General features: G+C 44.6%; 1 protein-coding gene across 5 annotated transcripts in view; it reads left to right on the top strand.

Moving 5' to 3' along the window:
* ZNF337 (zinc finger protein 337) overlaps positions 1–13,571 on the top strand; it is a 25,208-nt gene extending 11,637 nt beyond the window's left edge. For 2 of the 5 annotated variants that reach the window (XM_017862789.1, XM_017862790.1), the window contains exons 2-5: positions 1,518–1,593; positions 4,256–4,382; positions 4,718–4,813; positions 9,715–13,571. In XM_017862789.1, coding sequence (XP_017718278.1) covers positions 1,546–1,593; positions 4,256–4,382; positions 4,718–4,813; positions 9,715–11,720 — 2,277 coding nt within the window. In that variant the 5' untranslated portion in view covers positions 1,518–1,545 and the 3' untranslated portion in view covers positions 11,721–13,571. The remainder of the gene's footprint in view (positions 1–1,517; positions 1,594–4,255; positions 4,383–4,717; positions 4,814–9,714) is intronic. The other 3 variants (XM_017862791.1, XM_017862792.1, XM_017862793.1) reach the window with 3 other exon arrangements.
* The last annotated feature ends 992 nt before the right edge of the window (positions 13,572–14,563 follow it).

Genomic DNA, 14,563 nt, shown 5'->3' with positions numbered 1-14,563 from the left:
CGGTGGATAAGCTTTTTGATGTGCAAATACATGTTTATTTTGCCAAGGTTGAGCACATACCCCAGAGAGAGGTCAGTGGCTTTCCCCAGAGATGAGTTTGAGAGCTTCATTGTTTAAAAGGGAAAAGTAGGCTGGAGGGGAAAGAGGGAGGGTGTGGTAATCCACCTGTGGCAAGAGAAAAGGAGCAGGTAGGAGAATAGTCAGTTATGTATTCATCTCACACTCAGTAAATCAGCACTTTACGTAAGATAAGGTGTGCATAGAGTAGCTACTACGGAGATACTTAACCTTTTATCTGTAGCTTTCTCCTTTGGAACAAAAGAAAAGGCAGCTTCTTACATGTTTTCCTTTTGGCATAGTGGACTGGGGTCCCTAGTTTTATTTTCCTTTCATAACACCATAGTATTTGTTCACTTCTTCTGTCTCAAAGTTGCTGGCCAGTGGATGTATGCTGTGTTCATCATAATCACCACATGATAGCATCTTTGTTCCTTCACATTTCCTTTTTTTCCACCCCTGTATGTCTGTTTTTACTTTTACTTTTTTTTTTTATCAAAACATTCACTTAAAAGTATAGTGAATACTCTAATGAAATCATTGTACCCACCACTTTAATTTACAATTCTTTCCTGTATTTCTACTGGAATTATTTTCCAAAAATTCAGAGAAAATAGTACAATGAACCCTGTACACATTATTCAGTTCTAAAAATTATCAAGTGTGGCCAATAATGCTCAATTGACTTTTGAGGGTGAGAAGGGGTGTTTAAGCACATCCAGACATTTTTCACTCGTGAATGTTCCGAAAGTTTGTATACAAGAAAGGGCTCATGCTTTTAAAACCCAAAATATTTTTATAACAACAAAATTAATATTTGATAATCTGATATCCAATTAGTGTTCAGATTTCACTGGGTGCTAAAACTCTTCACGTATTCTTTGTTGCAATCAGGATCCAAATTGCATTGGATCACTCATTGCCTTAGATTGACCATGTGTCTGAGGACTTTTATTCCTGAAGGCTCACACTCCCCATGTTATTAATTTGTTAAAGGCTTTGGTGTTTTACAGTACTTAATAGCTGCCAATGCCATCTGCCTGTGGCCTTCTCAAGTTTGTCTGCCCCTGTGATTATCCTGACTTTAAACCCAGGGAGACAGAGGCTAGAAGAGGCAGACAGCTTTTGTGTGTTCTGTCCAGTGCAAAGAACACCTGCAAGTCTGAGCCCTAACCTTAAACTCAAGACCTCATCTGCAGGTGGTGCACATCCTTTTAGCCCCTCAGTGATGTAAGCAACAAATCTCACCCAGCTCCTGGGACACAGGGTCTTCACTCCCAGATGAGCTTGTCCTGGATTTGCAGGGAGCCTGGCTCCCTAGACCTTTTGGCTAGACCCCCACAGGGGGATTGTGCAGATGTGCTCTCCCCAGATCCCCAGTTGGTATTGGAATCAGGCCAGTGTCACATGTGGGGAGGGCAGCTGCATCCAGCCACCCTCTGACTTCTCTCCTCCCACAGATCAGCCATCTGCAAGCTTCCCTTCTACATGGAGAGCAGGAAGACAGTCATGGGACCCCAGGGAGCCAGGAGACAGGTGAGACTTCCCAGAACTGTCCTTCTTGCTGTCACAGGATGGGCCTGTTTCCTTCAGTGGCCCTAGCAGTCACATTGTTAGCACAAGACCAAGGCCAGCACCGCTCCTGGGGAGTGATCTGTCTTTCCTGGCGTCCTCCAGCAGGTGACTGGCCTGTGGGTGTCACTTATCAAGTAGTGATCTGTGTACAACACCCAGGGAGCATTTACAGCCAAAGACAGGAATCTCCACACTCAGGTGTCCAGTGATGATGTTGGGTTGGTGTCAATGAAGAGTAGGGCAGAGAGGGAGGTCACAAAGGCCTCCAGTGGGAGGGGCTCCCTGGGCAGTTGCGAGAGATGTGGCAAGTACAGGAGATGGGGAAGAGGCAGAAGTGTGCTCAGTCTCAGGCTGCCACTGGGCAGACTGCTCGACTGCAGGGAGGAAGGGTTTTAGCAGTCAACGTTCTCACAGATGGCTGGTGGATGAATCCAGGTCCTAGGAGAAGCAGATCCCAAGATGCAATGAGATGGGCTGGGCTCATGTTAGAGGAAAGGCCTGCAAGAGAGAAAAGGGGATGACTGCAGCCTCATCAGACTCCAGTGAGGAGAGGGGGATAAAATTGCATGGAAGTGTCGGAGACCAAGTACAGCCTCGGGAGGCTCAGCCAGGCCAGCAGTCTTCAGGCCATAGTGGGCCATCAGAGGAGCGCCTGGATCGGAAGGGGCTTGCCTTGATGTCCTTAAAATGCATGGCCACTGCCTGGAACAGCTGTGAGAAGCATGGCCTAGATGTGGGTGCAGGAGTGGACTGTGGTCCCTTAGGCTCCCAACTCAGAAGTCTGCCAGGTGCTGGCTTGGGGTGGCCACAGCTGATTTTCCGTGTGTTCTAGTGGAGGTGCAGAGTCACACAGGGGACCTGAATATCTCTGGTTTGGCAGACAGCATGTTGGATGGTTAGATGGGCTTTCAGCATTACCAAACTGGGAGATTGCACCTACAGCCCTGGATCGGCTACGTCTCTGAGGAGCAGTCACTGCCCTGTGCTGAGCCTGCATTGTCAATTGGCCACAGATGCCCAAGCTCACCAGGGTCCTCACGGTTTGACAGTGTAGGATTGCCACCTCCCATAGCTCTGCCACTTCCTGCAGACTCCTCACTGCATGGCCTAAACTGCTAAGATAGCTCCCACCTACCTCCCTCATTGACCCCTGTCATCTGATTATTCCTAAAGACTGCTGGCTACCTCTGACCCTCCTGAGGACAGAGGCCTGGATGCCAGCCTGAGGAGCCGAACTTGATCTTTAAGCTGTCTGGGGTTTTCTTGGTTTTTCTTTTGGGTTTTTTGGGGGGGATGGTGGTCAGGGTCTCACTGTTGCCCAGGCTGAGTACAGTGGCACAATAATAGCTCACTGCAGCCTTGGCCTCCCAGGCTCAAACAGTGCTCACACCTCAGCCTCCCAACTAGCTGGGACTACAGGCACTTGCCACCATGCTCAACTAATTTTTTATTTTTGTGTGTGTGGAGTTGGGGTCTTGCTATTTTGCCCAGGTTGGTCTCAACTCCTGGATGCAAGCAATCCTGCATCGGCCTCCCAAAGTGCTGGGATTATAGGCATGAGCCAGCATGCCCAGCCTGCCTGGATTTTGAGGATCTTTACAGTAGGTGTGACATGATAGATCAGTGCTGGGGGAAATAGGGATTGACAGTTAAGGGTCAAAGGAGAGGCTTTCTGACTCATGAGTCTAGTAGTCTGATGAGCTTCACGAATTGATTATTTATTTATGAGACAGAGTCTTGCTCTGTCGCCCAGGCTGGAGTGCTGTGGCACAACCTCAGCTCACTGTAACCTCCTCCCAGGTTCAAGCAATTCTCCTGCCTCAGCCTCCCAAGCACCTGAGATTACAGCCATGCACCACCACACCTGGCTAATTTTTATATTTTTAGTAGAGACAGGGTTTCACCGTGTTGGCCAGGCTGGTCTCAAACTCCTGACCTCAAGTCATCCGCCCGCCTCAGCCTCTCAGAGTACTGGGATTACAGGCACAAGCCACCGTGCCTGGCCACAAATGGAATTTAAATTCATCAGGCACCTACAGAGATGCCAAACTGGTCACGTGCGTAGTTGCAGAACAGATGTACTGTGAGAAGGGCTCTTTCAAAAGTGCTCCATCCACTAATTCAGATGTGCTCAGACTGCCCTATACAGCACTGGATTTTTGGTAGAAATCAGATCTAATCTGGATCTGAATTCTGGGATCCTGCAGTGGAGATTTACATGTTCCAGCGCAGGTCCCAAATGGTTGGTTGTCATTTTATCAGAAGATCCATGAGAGCTGTGTCTTGCTCATTTAGAAATTCATGGAGTATCTAACTCAGAACATGGCTAAGGGTACCGTAAAACTTTAGTAGTGTGTTATTTACTGTTCATATGTTTGTAGGAAACACTGTTATTTAATTTTTTGAGTTTTCCTCTTCTCCCTGCCTAGGTTTAAAGCTCCACACAGTTGAAACTCTCTGTGCTTCTAGGAAGCCCCATTAAGACTACCTAGCACCATAAATACTGGGGCCAGGCAGAGACGGAGGTCTTGGAACTCCAGGCACAGGTGGCAGAACCTGGAATCCTCCAACTGCCTGAGTGCAACACTGTCCCTGGTGAGCATGCCTGGGTTTTGTGTTACAGGCTTTCTTGGCATTTGGGGATGTCACTGTGGATTTCACCCAGAAGGAATGGAGGCTGCTGAATCCTGCTCAGAGAGCCCTGTACAGGGAGGTGACACTGGAGAACTACAGCCACCTGGTCTCACTAGGTAAGCGTGGCTTCCCTCGAGCCTAACATTTGACCTGTGGTGCCTCTGATGTTGCCATAGGGTTAGGTTCAGAGACAAGAATGTTGTTTTCTCTGTTCCCCTGAGGAAGGTCTACCTTTGGTAAAGTTTCATACTGACTGCCACTGGGCACCTGCAGGCCTCTTTCCCCACCCTGCGGCTCCCCCTGGGGGTGCGTACTCTGAGCATGGTAGACAGGGTCCTCCTGAGCCTTCCCCCTCTGAGTCTCCCTCCCTTCCTGCCCTGGGTGGCTCCAGCAAATGGCCCCTGGAGCCTACAACCAGGAGTCACCTCATGGTTTTTTTCCCTGTGAGCAGGAATTCTCCATTCTAAACCAGAACTCATCAGGCGGCTAGAGCAAGGGGAAGCGCCCTGGGGAGAAGAGAGAAGATGCCGGCCAGTCCCCCGTGCAGGTGAGGGGATAGACAGGGCAGACAGAGCACAAGGCACTCAGCCTTTCAGGAGGGAGGAGGCTTCTCTGAGGCCAGGGGACCTGGAAGCTGTTCTGGCCTCCTTGGCTGCTCTTCAGACCACCTGGCCCTGCCTTCCTTTCAGTCCTTGCTGAGTGAGGGGTTCTCTTGGGGCCCCTGGACCCCTTCTCCCAGGAAGCCTCCTTTCCCCCTACTTGCTAGGCTTCTTTCTCCCACTCAGTCTCCTCATTTGTGACTTTCCTCGTGACTGCCCGACTGCAAGCCTAAGTCTATCGCCCCTTCCTGACACTGTCAGGGTATTCCTATGTTAGCTTCTTTTTGTTTTGTTTTGTTTTTTAATTATTTATTTTTCCATATAAGTAAATATAAATTTTTTGACATAATTTGGATCTCATTCTTCTATATACTGATTTTCTTCTTTTTTTTAAAATTTAAGTTCTGGGGTACATGTGCACAACATGCAGGTTTGTTACATAGGTATACATGTGCCATGTTGGTTTGCTACACCCATCATTTACATTAGGTATTTCTCCTAATGCTATCCCTCCCCCTGCCCCCTAACCCCCAACATTCCCCAGTGTATAATATTCCCATCCCTGTGTCCATGTGTTCTCATGGTTCAACTCCCACTTATGAGTGAGAACATATAGTGTTTGAGTTTTCTTGTGTGACTCTGCTGAGAAAGATGGTTTCCAGTTTCATCCATGTTCCTGCAAAGGACATGAACTCATCCTTTTTTATAGCCACATGGTATTCCATGGTATATATATGCCACATTTTCTTTATCCGGTCTATCATTGACGGGCATTTGGGTTAGTTCCAAGACTTTGCTATTGTGAACAGTGCTGCAGTAAACATACATGTGTCTGTGTCTTTATACTAGAATGATTTGTAATCCTTTGGGTATATACCCAGTAATGGGATTGCTGGGTCAAATGATATTTCTAGTTCTAGATCCTTGAGGAATCGCCACACTGTCTTCCACAATGGTTGAACTAATTTACACTCCCACTGACAGTGTAAAAGTGTTCCTATTTCTCCACATCCTCTCCAGCATCTGTTGTTTCCTGACTTTTAATGATTGCCATTCTAACTGGCATGAGATGGTATCTCATTATGGTTTTGATTTGCATTTCTCTAATGACCAGTGATGATGAGCATTTTTTTCTAAGTTTGTTGGCTGCATAAATGTCTTCTTTTGAGAAGTGTCTGTTCATAACCTTTGCCCATTTTTTGATGGGGTTTGTTCTTTTCTTGTAAATTTGTTTAAGTTCTATTTTAGCTTCTTAAAACCTCTGTCCGTTATTCTTCTTCAATTCCCATAGCTTTTTTCCTTGTCTTTTAATGTTTTAAGCAGTACTACTGTTGCCAGAGGTCACTTCACCTTCCTCCTTCCCTCATTTCCCCCAGAAGTACTGCCTGAGTGGGGCTGTGGTCTAGAATTGTGCACCCACTTAAGTCCCCGTAGTCACTGCAGTGGTTCATCAGGACTGATGATGATGATGATGATGATGATGATTCTTGCCTCTAGGGTGGACTTGTTCTCTCTTGGAGCAGTTTTAGTTCACAGTTAGGCCCTGTGTTCCTCTCTTCTCTTTTCATGCTATTTTACTGGCTTCCCGTACTCCTCACAGTGGGACCACAGGAGACTGCTAAAAAGTGATGTTAAGTTTTCTGCTTATAACAATGATAAATTTAGTTTTCTCTGCCTTGTTATGTGTCAGTTTCAGGGTCATCTGTTTCTATTGACCTTTATATCCTATTTAGTGAATGTGTGGACAGATTTAGCCTTACTTAGCTGTAGTTCTCCTCGAGTACTTGGAAGTCTCTTTTATGTCTTGTTTAAGAAACCCGTCCTAGATCAAGTTTATAAAGATACAAAGATTTAAAGATACAAAGTTTTTTTGTTTTTTATTTTTTTGAGATGGAGTTTCACTCTTGTAACCCAGACCGGAGTGCAGTGACGCAATCTTGGCTCCCTGGAAACTCCGCCTCCCAGGTTCAAGCAATTCTCCTGTCCTAGCCTTCTGAGTAGCTGGGATTACATGTGCTCACCACCACCTCTGGTTAATTTTTTTTGTATTTTTACTAGAGATGGGTTTCACCATGTTGGCCAGGCTGGTTTTGAACTCCTGACCTCAGGTGATCCACCCACCTCGGCCTTCCAAAGTGCTGGGATTACCGACGTGAGCCACCATGCTCGGCCAATTATATATAAAGACTTTTGTTGTTGTTATTTAACTCTTCTGTGTCTTTATAGATTTTTTTTAGGGAGGGCAGTTTGAACTATCCAATACTTGAAAAGATGGTTTTTACATCTTCTATATTCATAGTGGATTGTTCTATATCTACTAAGTTTTGTAGGACTTACTTTATATATTTTAGCCTACTATTAAATACATGCAGGGTTAGAATTATTATAATTTTATTGGCTCACAGGGAATCTTGTGTCCTCTGTACTTTCACCCTCATCTCCCATTCCTGGATTATTTTGAAGCAAATCCTGGTCATCATATTTCATCTGTAAAACATAAGTTACTATATTATAATCTATTTCATTTAATATTAATACTAGTTTCTAAGATATTTTTGATGACTATAACGCTCATTTAACTTTCCTTATTTCATGGCATGTATATTTTGAGTTTACATCCTATAATACTTTCTTTTCTCTAGCATTTTTTTGTGAAGCAAATGTTGAACAATTATATTTTGGTGGATACTAAAAAGTTGAAAGGCTTATAGAATGAACACCTGTCAATCTACCACCTACAGTCAGCATTTAGCTTTGTGCTCCATATTCTTTATCACTTATCCAGCTGTACATTACTCTCTCCATCCATAAGTCTATCTTCCTTTTGATGCTCTTTAATATTGCAGATATCATTATCCTTTACTGATAAACACTTCAGCGTGCATGTCAATAAGTAGTATTATAATGTTTCTTTGTGGTTCTTCTTAGGAGTTATATAAGATGCATAAATCTTAAGTGTAACATTCAATGAGCTTTGACATATGCATAACTTTATGTAATCTGGACCCTATGACAACACATAACAATTACTCTCACCCCAGAAGTGCTCTTATGCCTTTTTCCAGTCATTTCATGCCCCCACATCCACCAGAGAAAATCACTATTCGGATTTTGTTCAATATGCCTTAATTTCACCTATCTTAGAACTTCTTATAAGTGGAATTACACAGTATACTCTCTGTCAGAAAATTAGCAGGTTGATTTTTTTTTTATGGTTATTGTTGTTGACTTTGTCCTATTGTTTCCAAAAAAAAGCAGGTTCATACAGACTGTGGAGTTCTTTCCCATTCCTTGCTTCCCACCACCCCATAAAAAATGTGGGGGCATCCACTGAGAAATTTGGAGCTGGTCTGAGTTTTCATGGGTATGAGGTCTCTGCTTTTGGATTTATGATCGGTGCCACTCCCTCAGTTTGCATAGGTGGGAAGAGACTCCTTTCTTAGTCATCTCAAATATCATAGAAATGACAAAATATCATAGACTGGGAGGCTTAAACAACAGACATTTATTTCTTACAGTTTTAGAATTTGGGAATTCCAAGATGAAGGTGCTGGCACCTTTGCTTCATTGTGAGGGTCCCCATCCTGGCTCGCAGGCTGCCACCTTCTTGCTGTGTCCTCTCATGGGCTCACCCCATGATCTCAACTAAACCTGTTTATCTCCCAACAACTCCACCTCCAAATACCATCACAATGGAGGTTAAGGTATCAACATAAGAATTTGGGGGGGATGCTAACGTTCAGTTCATTATCAACTCCCTTCTTTCGCCCCCATATTAATTGCTTGCTGATTTGTCTGTCAGTTAATTAAAATAAAAGGCTTCTTGTCTACCACTGACTTCTGAAAGTGTGAATGTTTAATGTAATGGGAGTACATGTTAGGATTTTATTTAACTCATAAGTGAGATTACTGGCAGAATGACAAAGCTGGTTCAGTGCAGGTATGAGAAGGTGGGGTGTATGTGGGTAGTGCCAAAATAACACCATTGTAAGTTACCCTGTAACTTTACAGAATCAGCAAACTTAACTCTCATTATCTGAGTGATCAGAAAAATTAGAAATTATACAGATGATGTAGGAAAGCTCATATAATCATATATCTGACAAGTTTTGGAGTACTTTTCCTGGACAACATGGCGAAATCCCATCTCTACAAAAAATACAAAAATTAGCCAGGCAATGGCACCTGTGGCTTGACTACAGGCAGGCACCTGGAGTCCAGCTATTCGGGAAGTTAAGGTGAGAGGATCGTGTAAGCCTGGAGGTTGAGGCCGCAGTGAGCCATGATCATGCCACTGCACTCCAGCCTGGGCAACAGAGTGAGACCCTGTCTCAAAAAAACAAAAGTTTTTTATCATAATGGGATTTTGAAATGTATCAAATCCTTTTCTGTGTCTGTTGAGATGATCATATGTCTTTCGGTCCTTCACTCTGTTGATGTGATGTATCATAAGTATTGATTTGTGTATGTTGAATCATGATTGCATACCTGGGATAAATCTCATTTGGTCATGGTGTATTATCTTTTCTGTGTTATTGGATTGGGTTTGCTAGTATTTTGTTGAGGATTTTTCCATTTAGCGTCATCAGGGATATTGGCCTGTAGTTCTCTGTTTTTGCTGTGTTCTTGTCTGGTTTTGGTATCAGGATAATGCTGGTCTTGTAGAATGAGTTAGGAAGAATTCCTCCCCGCCCCGCTTCAATTTTTTGGAATAGTTTGAGAAGAATTGATGTTTGTTGTTCTTTATGAGTTTACTAGAATTAAGCAGTAAAGCAATTGGGTCCTAGGTTTTTCTTTGATAGAAGACTTTTCATTACCGATTCAGTCTCATTGTTGGTCTGTTCTCCAGGAATATATGCAGAACATGTCCTGCGGCCCAAGAATCTTGGACTTGCACATCAGAGGCAACAGCAACTACAATTTTCTGATCAAAGCTTCCAGAGTGACACAGCTGAAGGTCAAGAGAAAGAAAAAAGCTCTAAGCCCATGGCATTTTCCAGCCCACCCCTAAGACATGCAGTAAGCTCAAGGAGGAGGAACAGTGTAGTGGAAATAGAGTCTAGTCAAGGCCAGAGGGAAAATCCTACAGAAATAGACAAAGTATTGAAAGGAATAGAAAATTCAAGATGGGGAGCATTCAGGTGTGCAGAGCGTGGGCAAGACTTCAGCCAGAAGACGATAGTAATCATACACAAAAAAGCACATTCCAGGCAGAAACTTTTTACATGCAGGGAGTGTCACCAGGGCTTTAGAAATGAGTCAGCATTGCTCTTGCACCAGAAGACACACACAGGAGAGAAGTCCTATGTATGCAGTGAGTGTGGGCGAGGCTTCAGCCTCAAGGCAAATCTCCTCAGACACCAGAGGACACACTCAGGAGAGAAGCCTTTTCTGTGCAAGGTGTGTGGACGAGGCTACACCAGTAAGTCATACCTCACTGTGCATGAGAGAACACACACAGGAGAGAAGCCGTATGAATGCCAGGAGTGTGGGCGAAGGTTTAATGATAAGTCCTCATACAACAAGCACTTGAAGGCACATTCAGGGGAGAAGCCTTTTGTGTGCAAGGAGTGTGGGCGAGGCTATACTAATAAGTCATACTTCGTTGTGCACAAGAGAATACACTCAGGAGAGAAGCCTTACAGATGCCAGGAGTGTGGTCGAGGCTTTAGCAATAAGTCACACCTCATCACACACCAGAGGACACACTCAGGGGAGAAGCCCTTCGCGTGCAGGCAGTGTGAGCAAAGTTTTAGCGTGAAAGGAAGTCTCCTCAGACACCAGAGAACACACTCAGGGGAGAAGCCTTTTGTGTGCAAGGATTGTGAGCGAAGCTTTAGCCAAAAGTCAACTCTCGTCTACCACCAGAGAACGCACTCAGGGGAGAAACCTTTCGTTTGTAGAGAATGTGGGCAAGGGTTTATTCAGAAGTCAACCCTCGTGAAACATCAGATCACACACTCAGAGGAGAAGCCTTTTGTGTGCAAGGACTGTGGACGAGGCTTTATCCAAAAGTCAACCTTCACTTTACACCAGAGGACACATTCAGAGGAGAAGCCTTATGGATGTCGGGAGTGTGGGCGAAGGTTTCGGGATAAGTCCTCGTATAACAAGCACCTGAGGGCACACTTGGGAGAGAAACGTTTTTTCTGCAGGGATTGTGGGCGAGGCTTTACCTTGAAGCCAAATCTCACCATACATCAGAGGACACACTCAGGAGAGAAACCCTTCATGTGCAAGCAGTGTGAGAAAAGTTTTAGTTTGAAGGCAAATCTTCTTAGACATCAGTGGACACACTCAGGGGAAAGGCCATTTAATTGCAAGGATTGCGGGCGAGGCTTCATCCTAAAGTCAACTCTCCTCTTCCACCAGAAGACACACTCGGGGGAGAAGCCTTTCATCTGTAGTGAATGTGGGCAAGGATTTATCTGGAAGTCAAACCTTGTGAAACACCAGCTTGCACATTCTGGCAAGCAGCCTTTTGTATGCAAGGAGTGTGGGCGAGGCTTCAACTGGAAGGGAAATCTCCTCACACACCAGAGGACACACTCAGGGGAGAAGCCCTTCGTGTGTAATGTGTGTGGGCAAGGCTTCAGCTGGAAGAGAAGTCTCACCAGACACCACTGGCGGATACACTCAAAGGAGAAGCCTTTTGTGTGCCAGGAGTGTAAGCGAGGCTATACTAGTAAGTCAGACCTCACTGTGCATGAAAGAATACACACAGGAGAGAGGCCTTATGAATGCCAAGAGTGTGGACGAAAGTTTAGCAATAAGTCATACTACAGTAAGCACTTAAAGAGACACTTACGTGAGAAGGGTTTTTGTACAGGGAGTGTGGGTGAGGCTTCATCTTGAAGTCATATCTCACCAGCCATCAGAGGACACACACAGGAGAGTAACTTTGCTTTGTTATAAGCTTTAGTTGAGGCTGCATAACTTGTTTGTGAAGATATAACAAAGGCAGACAGAATCCAGAGGGCCACAGAGAACCTGAATTCAACCCATATGTCCCCAAGAGATTCGGAGAAAAGAGGTCAATGTTTAAGGAACAGAGATGCCAGTTGAGGGGAGGGCATTATCTGGGCTATTGGGGAAATACGGTCTCTTTCCTACTGAGCACATATTCTTGTATTTGTGCCAGGCTGTGCTTTCTAAGCACTGCTCTTAGCCAGTGACTGCAGAGCAGTGATACCAAGGGAGGTCTGTTACTGACAATCTCCCCAACCTCCTTGGACTGCAAGCAATCTAGGACACCTCCACCAAACCTCTTCTTGCACTTTCCTTCCCTCTGGCTGCCCTCCCAGCCTTCCTTGGTTTGAATGTTTTGTCCCCTCCTTAATTTATGTTGAAACGCTACATAAACTGTTTACTGTTGAAACAGTGTGACAGTATTAAGAGGTGGGACCTTTGGGAAGTGATTAAGTCAAGTCATGAAAATAGAGCTTTTGTGAATGGGATCAGGTGCCCTTATGAAAAGGCTTGATAGAGGGAGTTTGTCCTGTGGCCCTTCTAGTTTCTGCTGTGTGAGGACACAATGCTCCTCCCTTCCAAAAGATGCAGCATGAAGGCATCATCTTAGAAACAGACATGAGCCCTCAACAGACAATTGAACCTACTGATATTTTCATGTTGGACTTCACAGCCTCCAGAACTCTGGGAAAATAAAGTCCTCTTTATACATTTCCTAGCCAGTGGTATTTTGTTATAACAGCTCAAATAGACTAAGTAACTGCTCTCCCTCATCATTCTCTCACAATCATATCTTGAAATAAAATCTCTGTACATGCAGTCCCATCTTCGTCTTTGCAGAGAACTCCCTCCAACACGCTGATACCAAGAACAGTCTGACAAAACAGGTGGTAAAATAGGGATCTGGGGACCACTCACCTGCCTGGCAGGAGTAAAGCAGGTTGGCTAGTGGGGCACAGGTAGGTGGTTAGCTGCAAAATATTTCACAGGTGATTTCCTGAGAAAATGCTTCAATGATAGAGAATGCTGTGGCAGGTGTGATGATGCAGGCCTTGGAAAATGTAGGGAAAGTGCCTACAAAGAGTGGAGTAGACTGATTATTGCTGATCTGCATTACCACCTGCAGAAGGACCTTGAGAAATTGAAGACTTCATTCAGCCATTAGCAAACAGTGAATGGTTAAGTAAACCAGGATTCCTTGGTGAGTGCTTACAAGGCCTTTATCTTCTTGGATAGAAGGCAGAATCATTGCCCAAATATGTGGGCTGAAGGCCTTGTAGTTACAGTGGCAAAGCTCTACAGATGTTGGAATGCTTAGCCAATGCATGTCTATTTTGTAGAGGTCAGACCCTTTGTGAGGTAAATCTGGGATCCTGAAAAATGATACAGGAACATCTCCATGGATGCTCAAGATTGCCTCTGCCATGCTCCCAGCCACAGACCATCTGAGTGTGTAGAAATGGCCCATCCTTCCTTATGAATAGCATTTCCACCATTCATTACCACAGAACCTTCACAATTAAGGCCAGCTTAATGCACATGTGCCCTACATAGCTGTACACAACCCCTGTCCAGCACAGGGAAGATACATGCAATATGCCTATCCTTTTGTAAATGGTATTTGTGATGCCCTTCAACTTCCGTAACTTTCCTCATACTCATTTTGAGTTTCACTGCACATTGTGGGTTCACCAGAATTCTGTGCTTCTCTTCCATATTGAACACATTTACATCTGAGTAATCAGGGACACTGACAGCCCCAAGAGACACCACTGTCCATTTGGACCCAGAATTTGATTTGAATTCAGAAGACAACATCTTAGCATAAACAGCCAAGGAACCTGGTCAACGCATTTCCTGCTCAAGTTCCTTTTGAGCAGGAAAATGATCACACAGATGGGATTCGAAACAAGGCAACTCATAGCTACTTTTTCCCTGTTTCGTACTCAACATGAAGTTAGTGCACTGCTAGAATGTGCATATGGAGAAGTGAAGTAAAACAGTTGAATTAGAGATTAGACACAGCGGTTCATGCCTATAATCCCAACACTTTCTGATGCCAAGTTGAGTGGATCACTTGAGTGCAGGAGTTCAAGACCAGCCTGGCCAAAGTGGCAAAAATCCCATCTCTACAAAAAACTAGCCAGGTGTGGTGGCACATGCCTGTAGTCCAAGCTACTTGGGAGGCTCAGATGGGAGGATCACCTGAGGCTGGGAGGTTGAGGCTGCAGTAAACTGTGACCACACCACTGCACTCAAGTCTGGGCAACAGAGTGAGACCTTGTCTAAAACAAAAACAAAAACAAAAAAAAAAGGTTGAATTAGTTTCTGCAACATTTCTAACATTCTAAAAAAAAAAAAACACACATCCTAATAGGAGCAACAAAGTAGAAACTGTGTCATTTCACTGATTGTGCTGATTAAATGGGCAATGCACAATATAATGATGAACAGGAAAGGTCGACAAATACATATGCACACACACACACACATATATAATATAATTATATAAATACATAATTATATTTGGGATTACACCTGTAATCCCAGCACTTTGGGAGGCCGAGGCAAGTGGATCACAAGGTCAGGAGATTGAGACCATCCTGGCTAACACGGTGAAACCCAGTCTCTACTAAAAATACAAAAAAATTAGCGGGGTGTGGTGGCGGGTGCCTGTAGTCCCAGCTACTCGGGAGGCTGAGGCAGGAGAATGGTGTGAACCTGGGAGG

The sequence above is a fragment of the Rhinopithecus bieti genome, unplaced genomic scaffold (genome assembly GCF_001698545.2).
Source record: "Rhinopithecus bieti isolate Rb0 unplaced genomic scaffold, ASM169854v2 scaffold_66136, whole genome shotgun sequence".
Taxonomy (NCBI): domain Eukaryota; kingdom Metazoa; phylum Chordata; class Mammalia; order Primates; family Cercopithecidae; genus Rhinopithecus; species Rhinopithecus bieti.
This window is presented reverse-complemented; position numbering and strand designations above follow the sequence as displayed.